This window comes from Nestor notabilis, unplaced genomic scaffold (assembly GCF_000696875.1).
Source record: "Nestor notabilis isolate BGI_N333 unplaced genomic scaffold, ASM69687v1 scaffold6866, whole genome shotgun sequence".
NCBI classification, from domain to species: Eukaryota; Metazoa; Chordata; class Aves; order Psittaciformes; family Psittacidae; genus Nestor; species Nestor notabilis.
The window spans coordinates 32,811-45,457 of NW_009933250.1; the positions used below are offsets into that span (position 1 = coordinate 32,811).

The following is a 12,647-nucleotide window of genomic DNA, read 5'->3' on the forward strand; positions in this document are numbered from 1 at the left end:
AATAAAAATAGCATGAAACCTGTAGCATCCAAATTTCTAGCAATGGTAGAGTTTGTAAGCTTCAATATTTAAATGTAAAAGGACTTTATTTCAAGTACTGTAAAAGAGAAACATTGCCACTTACTGGCAGTACCAATGTCTCTGCAATATTTGTAGGCATCTTTCAAAAGCTCTATTAACCTTTATACTATTTGTCAATAAAAACCCCCATTAACATTTAAACTGTGTATGTCCAACTGTCTGCTTCAAACAGGAATCAAAAGATAGCCTGTAAGAAACAGCTGTTTATTACAGACTACATTATTGGGACTGTACACACTGGAGAGTTTGAAAAGCTCACATTTCTTAAACTAAAGAAAAAACAAGGTTAAGAAAAGAAAAAAAAGAAAAAAAAACCAATCAATCAATTGGCAAACAGGCTGCTCATGGCTGAGCAGGAGATGTGACAGCCACACAGGTGAATGGGTATCACCAACAACATCTAACAGCTCTGGAAAGAATGGTACAATCAGCTGGTGCCGCTTCAGGAATACTGGAGGTGTGACAAGATCACACTGTATACAAACCTGAAATTTAAACATTGCTTTTGCAGTAGGATCATCGGAACTTACCTGACATCAACAATCTGTCTTCATCAGGCAAAAACTGATTTTAATCAAAGATTACATAATCATTGGATAAGAACTGAAATCACAGCTGTGCAGATGACAGAGTCTTCGATCAAGCTGCTGAACTGGAAGTGAAAAAGACATAATTCACCAGTTCATGTATGTCCCCCAAAACTTTGTTTCAAGCACCACTGATTTAGTAAAATCCCTACATGCTGCTTCTGCAAAGTTGGTGTCAAGGAAAAAAGATCTCAAAATACAGAGACTGAAAGCAAAGTCAAGCAGTCTATTACCACTGCTTGTACAAATCATTAACAAAGACAGCATGACCTGTTCCACTGCAGAGATAAAAATAAATCATTAATTGTCTTCAAGTATGGGAGATGCACTCACAGTGACAATAGAGGCATTCATTTCATTACTTTACAACAGGGAAATCTATAGACTCCATAGAAAATTTACAACCAAAATGGAACTAGTGTGACAAACAGTGCTCGTATAGCAACGAAAATGTAAAGTCCAGAAGTTCAACAAAAGTGTATTTTAGTGGCTTTGCTTCCTCAGGCTCCAGTTCGATGGAGCACCACTGCATGAAATCAGTCCTTTCATCTCACGTCCGTCTTGTCTTCTGTTTTTTTGTTTGCCTCTTTGCATCCTCTGAGCCACCTGTGTCAGAACCAGTCTGTCCGAGAGCACGTACTCCTTGCAGCCGGGTTGTCAGCTGTAGCAATAAGGGAATAAGCTGGGCAAAGAAAAGAAGGGGAAGCAGGTTGTGATTACAGTGGTACGTAAGGTGTGAATGACAACCTTCAGACCTGTGCATCCCCAGACAAACAGAATTTATTGCAAAAATGGCACATCTACAAAGATATCAGAAAATGGCAGCAAGTCTTGGGAAGGAATCAAACCAAACTCTGGAAATTTCTGATAATCAAGAACTAAAATGCTTGTCAGTAACTTTTTCTTGCAGTAATCAAGCCAAGACCAGCAGTTTAAGGCCTGAGTCTAGAAAACAACCGCTGTTTTCAGTGACAGCTAAGAGTATCCCAGAGAATCCTGTGTTCTGAGCTGTCTCACCTATGAGAAGAAATCAAATGGCACAGACAAACTTTTCTCTTATCAGCAAAGCAGAAACCCAGACATACCAGTGAAGACTAGAAGAGCATGGCTCGTTAACAAAGCCAGAGGGGCTATACAGTAGGTAGTTACGCTTCTCTTGAGAGCTTTCTCACCAGGGAGGGTGTAAAGCTAAAGAGACCAGACTCACTGACTTGCAAGATTCTTTCCAGTCTGACTGTTCCTGAAGCAAATAATTTTTTCATTCCTGTTATCACTGAGTCTGATTATCTGAACGGTGCTACACATTTTTATTTTTCCCACAGCCATCAAATGAGAAGGTAACGTTCAGAAGTGGCACAGAAACTCACCATCACACCAAGTTTTTTTTAAAGGAAAGCGATCATCCAGTAACTTGGCTACATTGTGGCTTTTCTTAAAATGTGTCACATAAGGGGACTGCTGACTGCATCTCTGTCTGGATAACAACCTCGACAAACCCTCGCTTAACACAGTACAAAGTATTCCTTGAAAAGACAGCAGTATTTGGAGAAGACAAAAACACCCATGACCTACCTTATCGTGGTTGTAACCAGCCAGCAACAGAAGCAGTGTCAGTGGTAACGCAATGTAAGATCCTTGGGCAATATCTTGTTCAGGCAGTTTCCTCTGAAAACAGTGGGGACCATGGATTCATTTCTCTTTTTTTTTTTTAAGTCATTTTGACTATGAAATCCCTTTAGCTTTAAGCAACATCAGCAACAGAATCATGTGGCATGTCCAGCCCTTCCCATCTGACTTCCTTCTAAGTGCTGCCTTTAAGATTTACTTTAGCTTCATCTTCAAAGCAGTCCCGTTGGTCAGATTCATTCATATTTTACCTTCTTCCTGGGGTTTGCTGTTCATTAAAGCTAATTCAGTAATGGTCAGTCTCCACTTTACAGTTTCCTGGTGTGCTTAGATTTACCTGCCACACCTCTGTGATCCCTGTGATCATACTACAGCAACCATACTAGCACAAAAATCTTTCAGGTACATCTTCATCCTTCATCTATAACTGCCATGTCAAGTTCCCCTCATGTCCTGCTGGCATCTGAGCATGCAGTGATGCAAAGATCATTTAAATATTACAGAACAAACACTTCACGAAATTGACTGCACTGTGTTCAGAAGTGCAAAAATACACACCACCTTCCTGACCTCCTTACCTGCCTCCCATAACATACCAGGTGATGCCTTAAATGTGGCTAAAGCCAAATTCATTGTCACTTTAACACCTCTCATAAACCTCTTTATATTTACACTAATAGAAAGTTTGGCTAAGACCACAAAATACATGCAGGCTACACTACCAGCCACTGCTCTCAAGGTGAACACTTGAACATTTAAGTATTCTGTACTTACAGTGGGACTGAAAATCAATGTAATGTGTTTATGATATCCAATAGCAGTGAATGAAACTTGAGGCAGGGTGTAATCATACTGTGATTTAGACAGTGTAGAATCCAGGAGCACCACATAATTCTGTGAGGAAAAAATACACTCAGTATACAGCATCAGTAGCAGCCTGAGACAAAATCAGATTTAAAGGCAAACAACAGTTTAACAGGCTTCAAATCTTCTGAGACACTGGTCACTTCAGCATGAATACACCAGAAATAAACTTCCATATCTTTAGAGAAAAAGATTAAATGACCTAAGCTCATTATTCATCAATATCCTTACCTCACCATCTCGGAGCAGTGGTGGGAAATGGAAAAATAGGGATAGTCCCAAGTTGACTGTATGAATTGGGTTGTCAAGATTTTCACTTTTGTAGAGCTTCACCTATGAAGGAAAGAAGAAAGCACAAACCAGGTACTTTTAAGCCTGCACCGCAATAGATATGTCAAACATCCCACATCTTAAGGGATAAAAGCACTTCAAAATTCATCATGTGTTTTGTAAACAGAAAGTTGTCAAGTAAAAACACCTGGAACTGTTCTAATCTGGGATGCAAAAAGTCACAGAAACAGTCTGTTCCAGAAGTTGAAATAATTCAGAGTAACAGATGTCTGACATTTTCACTATCTAGTGTATTAAAAGTAGCCTGTGCTGTGCATCAACCAGAACCAATTAATTCTTTGAAATAATCCCAGCAGCTTCATAAGAATTTGCAGTCGGGGGTTGTTTCTATTTCTCCAACAGGGTCATTTTGCTTGATTCCAATTTCTCTACACTTAAATTTAACAAGCCAGACATTCTCAAGCTATAGAACAGGCCTGAAGTCCGCAGCAAATACAGTTTGCTCAGAGACCAACATAATTAAGAGGGCTGTATTACACTCAAATAAGGCTGGCAGAAGCAGCAGCACCTCCTTACATGAGGCTGTCTGAACACACCACCGTTTATCAACCACTGTGCCTCCTCCAGAGGACACAGTAAGCAAAGGGATGGCCTTTGTGGACTACTCTGAAGCAGCATCTATACCACTGTTTGTAAACCTCTGTATCAGGTATCTGCCAAGACTTGGCTCTCCTTGCAGGCAGAGCCCAGCTAAATTCTCATTGCTTCTGCTCAGTGCTACTGTGGATGCAGCTCAAACTACAGCTCAGCAGAGCATTTCCAGTTGTTTCATCAAGCCCATGTAACCAGAAGGGACCAGACTGAGGTCACAAAACCACTCACTTGTGTCTGTATCAAATCTCAGAACATTTTTCAAAGATAAAAACTTCTGCCTTGAAAGCAAAGGGGATGATATGCACCAATCAACAGCACATGAGGATTACATGCAACGCAAGGCCCAACTTGCGTAACTCCTACCACGCTAATGCCTCTTGTAGATGCTTCCAGCATTTGCATGCTAAGCCAAAGGGATCATGGGTGTTTAGCAAGTTTTTTTCAGCTCATAGTGCAGTCTTTTGAATTTTGAAAATTTCACCTTTACTATTTGTCTCTCTTATAACTGTATTTTAAATTCATGTGTCCTATGGCATCACTGCATTCACATGGTATCTTCTTGTTAGCAGACACACATGTCAAAACTTCCAGGTATCTCAGGAATCAATGGAGTTCTCTGATACAGAGGACTCATTTCACCCCTGGTGTCTTGCTCTCCCTAAGAACAGGGAAAAAGACCCAGAAATGGACAGGCCAACCATAAAAAGTATTTCTTAAACATACTCCCATGAAAAGAACATGGAAACATTAAAGCACAGCAGTCAGGAACACTGGAATCTTAATCCTACCTGGAATTCAAATTCACCTTCATTAAAGTATTAGTCATAATTTGAATTAAATGTGTGCTCTGGCTACTGAACAATTTCCAGTGACCTTGCAAAAAACCATGGTGAAACCAAAGGCAAATACACTTGAAGATGAAAGGCTTGAACTTACACATAATGTGGAGAGATACTCAGAAGATGTAATTACATTTCCACTTAAATCAAATTGATTAATTTGCCGAAATGCTATAATGTTTACATCACCAATGTCACTGTTCCCAACCTGCAACATAGAACACAGTCATGTTTTTACCAACAGAGGAGCAGTTAACAGGACACCCAGCACAACACAAATACTGCCCAATTATTTAAACAAGAAGTGTATTTTGTTCTATACTGATCACACAGAAACTTGAAGGCTTTCCAAGTTTCTCTTCCAAATCAACAGACAGGTTATGGTTAGACCAGGGGCTGTATCAACAGTCTGCTACCACTAAGGCTGTGCATTTTTCCTGCAGCTATCTTTCAGATCCTTTCCCTCCTGGAGAAAATGGCAGGCTAGCAAGGATACTATGAGTACAAGCTACCTCATACAGCTCGCATTTGTAATGCATAACCTTCAGATGATTTTCTGGAATTTGGGTTGCTCTTCCCCTTCCCAACCAGCAAGCATTCTTAACAAGAGGACACTAAGGACTTGCAAGATTTCTGCCTTTCTGTTCTGCTGCAAAAGAGGGCACCCTGGTCAGGCGAGTGTCTGAGCTCAAATAATGACTATCTCCCATTGAAAAGTTCTGTACAACTAACAAAGGCTAATTAACCTTTGGTGGATGTCAAGAGAGAAACGCAAGGCAGCTAATATGCATCTCTAAGGACGGACGAATATTTAACAACATTTCGTCAGTTTTCAATTCAGTTATTATTATGTTTTATAAAGATCTGCTAGCCTGAATGACAATTTCACCTACATCGAGACTGCAGGATTTGGACAAAATAAAGCGTAATGAGATCTATCTATCCATCAATAACTAAATACAGAGATAGGAAAATACGACAATTTATGACATCCTCAAGTCACTACTGCTTTGTTCCACATCATAAAGAAATGCTGAAAGGTATTCTATACATTTACTCTCTTGTTTCTTGATGTATAGTTTTTGTGACTGTGAAAGACTCCTTTCCACTTGTTCACTGTTTGGGCTTATCTTACTTCAGTTTTAAGCTACAGTGCTGAAACACACAATATGGGGCATGTATTTAGGGAGCTAACTTGCTGAAAGCCACTTGTCTAAACAGAATGCATTCAAGTACATCACTGCTGACAGAACAGACATAATGCCCTGACAGATGCATTTCATAGTTAAGTTATAACACAGAAAAAGAAAAAATTACCTCAATTGCCCGATGCTGCGGTAAAGCTCTTTCAATGTGATCATTACCTTCAGCTTTGAGTTGCACATGATACACACAACCAGGCTAAAAGCAACATTCACATGATAAATCCCAATACTGAATAATACACACTTTAATTTTAGAAAACATTAAGAGCATTTTCTAACATTCCATTTAGGATACACCACCCAAACAGATCTAACTTTACCCAGTTAAAGTCTTCCTTTTCCCAAGTAGAATATTTAACTCAAGAACACTATTAAGGGTGTTTACTGCCAGCAAATATGAAAGGGCTATCACAGAACTTTCACAAGTTTATTACATTACAGCATTAAATCATCTGCTGTGAGTGTTTTAGCTAGAAAGAAAATGCATTAAACAGGAGTAAAACTTGGTCAAATATTGCTTTCTACTTCAGCAAATTGCTTACTACGCATATAGTGGTCCAATAAATTCAGCTTCCACATTTCCTGCAGATCAGCTTACTTCAAATACATGCTGAACAATCAACATCAGAACAATCAACAAAATATCCTGGCCCAGTATTTTCACAAGAGAAACTAAATGCTTCCCCCAAATTCTTTTGCCTAAGGAAATTCTCTGCTCTAACACCCAAACACTGCTGCACAACCGTTAAGACATATTCAGTACCTTGACTGGGCGCTCAGGTCAGGTAATGAGAACTGTTCAGTGTTTGTGGGAGGCCATCAAAGTGTACTAGCAGCAGGTTCTACAGACTTTTGTACTAAAAGTCTGTTCTGCTACTTATACTTTTATCCCCCTTTACTAGAATCAACATTCACTACACAGTGTTTCCTAACACAGACAGACTCAAGGGAATCTGAGCTAGCAAATGTGATGGAGAAACAGAAATCGGTAGCTAATTAATAAAACATATTTTATTGCTCCATTGTCACATTAACATAAATGACAGAGAGCATTCTAATCCTTACCAGAAGGCCACGTAGCCTGAATTTTCCCTCTTCATCAGTTATCGTGTCTTCTCCATAGATGCTACAATCCTTCTGCCCCACAGCTTCTACTGAGATTCCCTGCTCAGGCTCTCCATTTAAAGAAGAAACTGTGCCATAACAGCTAGAGGTATAAAAAGAACCAATTGCTACAGATGTGATGCAAATTGATGCACATTTTTAATATATTTTATTAGTATAAATGATGAAAAAAGTACTTAATATTTTTAGCATAGCATGGAGAAAGTGAATTTGTAATGTATAGAATTGGCCGCAGTTCAGAGCACAACTTCAGGAATCCAAGTTCCCTGACCCAAGTTCCTAAGCAGCACTTATCCCTGAGAGCAAGAAACGGAAGGATCTTGAAGTCAGGTATCTGAATTGGTCTGCCATCCCTAGAATAGTCGTCTTCCACTGGATGCAGCACAAGCCACTTCCAGTGCCACCAACATAGCACTTTCATAGTAGTATTTCTTCTTACAGACCAGCCATCTGGGCTTAGCTATGTATCAACATGCATGAGAAAAGGCTAAAAAAAGTACTTACACACACTATAGCAAAGTTAAATTGTGCCTTCAGAAGTACACTCCAAACCTTCAGAACAAAGGTGTATTAGAAGACACGCATCTTGCACAATGCCTCCTGACAGAGTAGGTAGCATTTTGCATGTCATTTCAGCTCCACTGACCTGTAAGCTGTTCTGTATCCAGTTATCCGAATTTTGAGATTCTGTCCTTCCTGCACTTCAATCATTTGTGATGATGGTTCAAAGCGAAACTCTTTCATCATGGGTTTAAAGTAATACTGCCCTGGGCTCTGCAGAGAGGCATAAACCAAGCTGTTTACTGATAGTGGCACAAAAATTCACCAACTCCGACCAATTGCATTTAGAATCATAGAATTTTTTGGCTTGGAAAGGACCTTAAGATCATCTAGTTCCAAGCCCCCTGCCATGAGCAGGGACACCACACACTAAACTATGTCGCCCAAGGCTCTGTCCAGCCTGGCATTGAACACTGCCAGGGTTGGAGCATTCACAACTGTCTTGGGCAACCTATTCCAGTGCCTCCCCACCCTCACTGTGAAGTCTGTATCCAGTTATCCGAATTTTGAGATTCTGTCCTTCCTGCACTTCAATCATTTGTGATGATGGTTCAAAGCGAAACTCTTTCATCATGGGTTTAAAGTAATACTGCCCTGGGCTCTGCAGAGAGGCATAAACCAAGCTGTTTACTGATAGTGGCACAAAAATTCACCAACTCCGACCAATTGCATTTAGAATCATAGAATTTTTTGGCTTGGAAAGGACCTTAAGATCATCTAGTTCCAAGCCCCCTGCCATGAGCAGGGACACCACACACTAAACTATGTTGCCCAAGGCTCTGTCCAGCCTGGCCTTGAACACCGCCAGGGTTGGAGCATTCACAACTTCCTTGAGCAACCCATTCCAGTGCCTCACCACCCTCACTGTGAAGAACTTCTTCTTTATATCTAACCTAAAACTTCCCCTATTTAAGTTTGAAGCCATCACCCCTTGTCCTACCACTAGAGTCCCTAATGAAGAGTCTCTCTGCAGCATCCTTATAGGCTCTCTTCAGATACTGGAAGGCTGCTATGAGGTCTCCATGAAGTCTTCTCTTCTCCAGGCTAAACAGCCCCAACTTTCTCAGCCTCTCTTCATATGGGAGGTGCTGCAGTCCCCGTATTATCCTCATGGCCCTCCTCTGGACTTGTTCCAACAGCTCCATGTCCTTCCTATGTTGAGAACACCAGAACTGTACACAATAGTCCAAGTGAGGTCTCACGAGAGCAGAGTAGAGGGGCAGGATCACCTCCTTCAACCTGCTGGTCATGCTTCTTTTGATGCAGCCTAGGACAGGGCTGGCTTTCTGGGCTGCAAGCGCACACTGCCGGCTCCTTTCTGCAGGAGCTCCCTGAAGAGCTCAAGATGTCTGTCCCAGCTGTAGGTAAACTGGCCTAAAGATGTGAGCACTGAAAAACAGTGACCACATTGGGCAACAAACCCATGAAACTCCACTAGGTGATAAAGCCTGAAGGAGGAAAGGAAACTGTGGCCCTAAAACCTTACCACAAGACCTCAAGGAAAAGGAAGCTACCAGGAGAGAAGAGTGTCTGCAAGGAAACTATTCAGGCATGTCTACGCACATATACAGATCAATAAACTGATTAGATTTCTTTCCTCTAAAGACTCTCAAATGACCATCAACAAATTGGTTTGTTTCATGTTTACAGACTGCAAATTAGTAACTGAGATCCATCAACATCACCTACTACCTGTTGGGGAGAATCTCTTATTAGGTTAGATTTTGCACCTTTCACTTGGTAAGAATTTAAATGTCGTCCACTCTGAGGGACCTACATCAATCATTGTGGGTTCCAATTTCAAAGGAGGCCATGTATCCCCCTGCCACTGAAGGGAGCCAATAACATCCCTATTTTGGAGAGCAATTAACACAGCATTGCACATGCAGCCACAATCAGAAAAATCAGTTTCAACTTACCAGATTGGAAAAAGTCAGCATGCCATTATCCTGCGTAAGGAGGTTGGACCGAAACACCCCTCCACTTAGAGACAAGAGAACTCCAGCAAGAGCCTGGTCATCTTCTGACTTGATCTGTTTTTGAAAAAGTGGTAATTTTAAGTGTAAGTGAGGGTTGCTTTACGACTGAAGGTTCAGTTCAGAAGCCCTTTGCAGAGTGCACAGATGGGCTGGCTCTGAATGCTCAGCTGCAAGCAGAAGAAAAGTAGCCAGATCTACAGCACATCCTCTTCTGTGAGACTGCAGGGCTACAGAAGCTTCTGCTGTCCACATCTGGGCAGTCCCAGCCATGCATAGCATGTGCCACCAGAACAGACATTCTCCATCACTTTACAGGACATCTGGGGGCCAGAACAAAGTATGCCAAAGACTAGAAGCAGACTATACGTGAAAAGATCATCCTGAGGGATAAAACTCATTAAGAGAAGGTGGTCCAACTCTACGTAAGCAAACAAACCCAGTCTTTTGGTCTGCAGGCTCTTTCACTCTAAAACCTTACAAAATATCTTCTGCATGGCAAGTCATGCTCTACAACTAAGGTCATCCACTGAGATTTGTTTCCCCATGACAAAATTATTCCCAAATCCCACACCCAGTTGTGTTTGGCTGGGAGATGTGAGCTAACTTTTTTGCCTGTCTTCCTCTAACTGCACACGATTCATTCAGAACCCAAAGTGATTAGAACATTACCTCAAACGTCACCCCAGCAAGAGCAAAAGCTTTGAAGTCCCCAACTGTTCCTTCCACTGCAGTCAAAACAAACCCTTCTTTCTGAGCAGTAACTGTATATTCCAAGTCACTGTGGAGTGGCCCAACACTTCAAACAAAAGGAAAGAACTCATTTTAGAAAAAGCACCTGGATAGCACATACACGTTGTCAAGTCACCACTGCACTTTAATTACAGGATCCAAAAGATCAAAACTAATCTGTTAATTACCTGTAAGCACCTTTGTCATCAGTGAAAACTGTGATGAGCGGGGAAGTTGCTCCCTTTTCACCAATGATAATCTCAACACCTTCCAATTCAGGATGAATTCGCCCTTCCAGAAATAAGCCTGCTTTTCCATGAATCTCTATCAGCTTTCCAGGACAACTCTCTTGGTTATTGCAAAGGGGATTTAAGACAAACAAAAAAGTCAAAATACACTCACCATTCTGTCTTACACCAAGAGTTTAACTACTTCCAAAGTGACTGGTTGATGTTCTTTAACCTCAGAATGTGAGATCTGCAGGCAATTGCACAGGCAATTGCATGGCCTCTCAGCACGTATCAAAACACCTGAACATTCCCAAAATCAATATCTGAGTTCCAAAGCTATAAGCACATCTCCAAAACAAACATTCTGGATTTGCTAAGTGCTTCAAGGATTCATTAAGTTACATGTACTGCAGCCATGTACTGGAGAACATTCCAACAACATGCCCTTCTAGCTGATACTATACATAACATTGACAAAATTCTTTGGAGTTCAAATTAGGGTCAGCATATGTCATGTTTAATGACGTAAGTAGCATTTTATTTCCCCCCTCTCCAGTGTATTTAGAACATGTACAACAAAGAGGCACATAAAAAGTATTACCTAACATTATCTAGTGTTTTCAAACGAAATCTGTTCACTCAGCAACCTGAAGGCAAGACAGACACTGACTTACAAGTAGCATCAACTGATGATAATCCTGAAAATTCTGAAGTTTACTTTTTTGTGAATATATTTATTATTGTAATTTACTCCCAAAAAAACCCCAACAAACTTAACAGAAACTCGAATTTGTGACCAAACTCAAAATACAAACATTGCTTTTGCACAACTAGTTTTCTAAAATAGAGTAACATGAACAGTTCTGAGCATCTAACCCAGAAATCTAGCCCTTCCTCTTGTGCCAGCTGGTCTTTCAGCACCTGAAAGCATATTCTGCTGATACAAACTGTACTTGCACCCTCTACTAAATAATCACATTTCCAAATCCCAGAGTGAAATTGGCCAAAAGAAACAGCTACAATTGAAACTTTCCTAACATCACCTTTGAAGAGCTATTCATACATTCATCTGTAAGGATACATTTCTGCCTTAAAAATCTACTCCTTTCAAATTAGATTTTATTTATATTTACCTCCACTAACAACTGTTTCCACATAAGGTGGGTAAAAAAGCAGCTCTTTTGATGATGGTGTTACAGTAATTTTCTCTCCAGACCTGTAAAACACAAACAAGATACAATTACAAGAAAATGGAATGAGCAGCTCCCATGCAGAATATTCCATTCCATTCTATTCCATTCCATTCTATTCTATTCTGAATATCAACTGCACATTGACCCAATAATCCACCTAAGTACCCCAAGGAAAAAGTATCAACAATAATCTAAGCAAAATTCATACTATATGGTACTAGTTTTCATTTAGCTGACAGTCAACAAGAACAGGTGTGGGTACCCATACAGCACCTTTCCTGAATGGAAACAACAAACAATAGAACAAAGATTACACCTTGTCCATCGGAGCTTGGTATTACCTTGCCCAGTATGAAAATTCATATAAGAATGGTCCTTGGAGTTCCTCCACCATTTCTTGCACTGGTGGCTTTGTTCCTTCCTCCTCTTGACCCTTCTTTTCTCTCTCCTGCCGGCGGGTCTCAATTTCTGCCAGCTGCTGCTCCCTACGTAACTCCTGGACAGATTTCAGGGGCCCCAAAACTAATGCAGGTTCACTGTCAATGGATGACCTGAAAACATGGGGGAGAAAACAAAATCATCTCCTTTCACATGGAGGGATAAAAGCTTGTTATATCTGTTAATTATTGCCTTCATATCACAGAAGACAAGTGTCAGGATTTATTTTTTTTAATCCATTCCTG

The 12,647-nt window shown here is 40.6% G+C and overlaps 1 protein-coding gene across 1 annotated transcript in view; it reads right to left on the bottom strand.

Moving 5' to 3' along the window:
* Window positions 1-970: 970 nt before the first annotated feature.
* Window positions 971-12,647, bottom strand: part of LOC104407482 (nodal modulator 1) — a gene marked incomplete at its 5' end in the record, with an annotated part of 27,819 nt that continues 16,142 nt past the window's right edge. Inside the window, 13 exons of the mRNA XM_010016783.1 lie at window positions 971-1,350; window positions 2,241-2,333; window positions 3,069-3,188; window positions 3,390-3,491; window positions 5,040-5,150; window positions 6,260-6,343; window positions 7,213-7,354; window positions 7,919-8,046; window positions 9,753-9,866; window positions 10,482-10,608; window positions 10,730-10,889; window positions 11,905-11,987; window positions 12,306-12,515. Of these exons, the coding sequence (XP_010015085.1) occupies window positions 1,219-1,350; window positions 2,241-2,333; window positions 3,069-3,188; window positions 3,390-3,491; window positions 5,040-5,150; window positions 6,260-6,343; window positions 7,213-7,354; window positions 7,919-8,046; window positions 9,753-9,866; window positions 10,482-10,608; window positions 10,730-10,889; window positions 11,905-11,987; window positions 12,306-12,515 (1,606 nt within the window). The remainder of the gene's footprint in view (window positions 1,351-2,240; window positions 2,334-3,068; window positions 3,189-3,389; window positions 3,492-5,039; window positions 5,151-6,259; window positions 6,344-7,212; window positions 7,355-7,918; window positions 8,047-9,752; window positions 9,867-10,481; window positions 10,609-10,729; window positions 10,890-11,904; window positions 11,988-12,305; window positions 12,516-12,647) is intronic.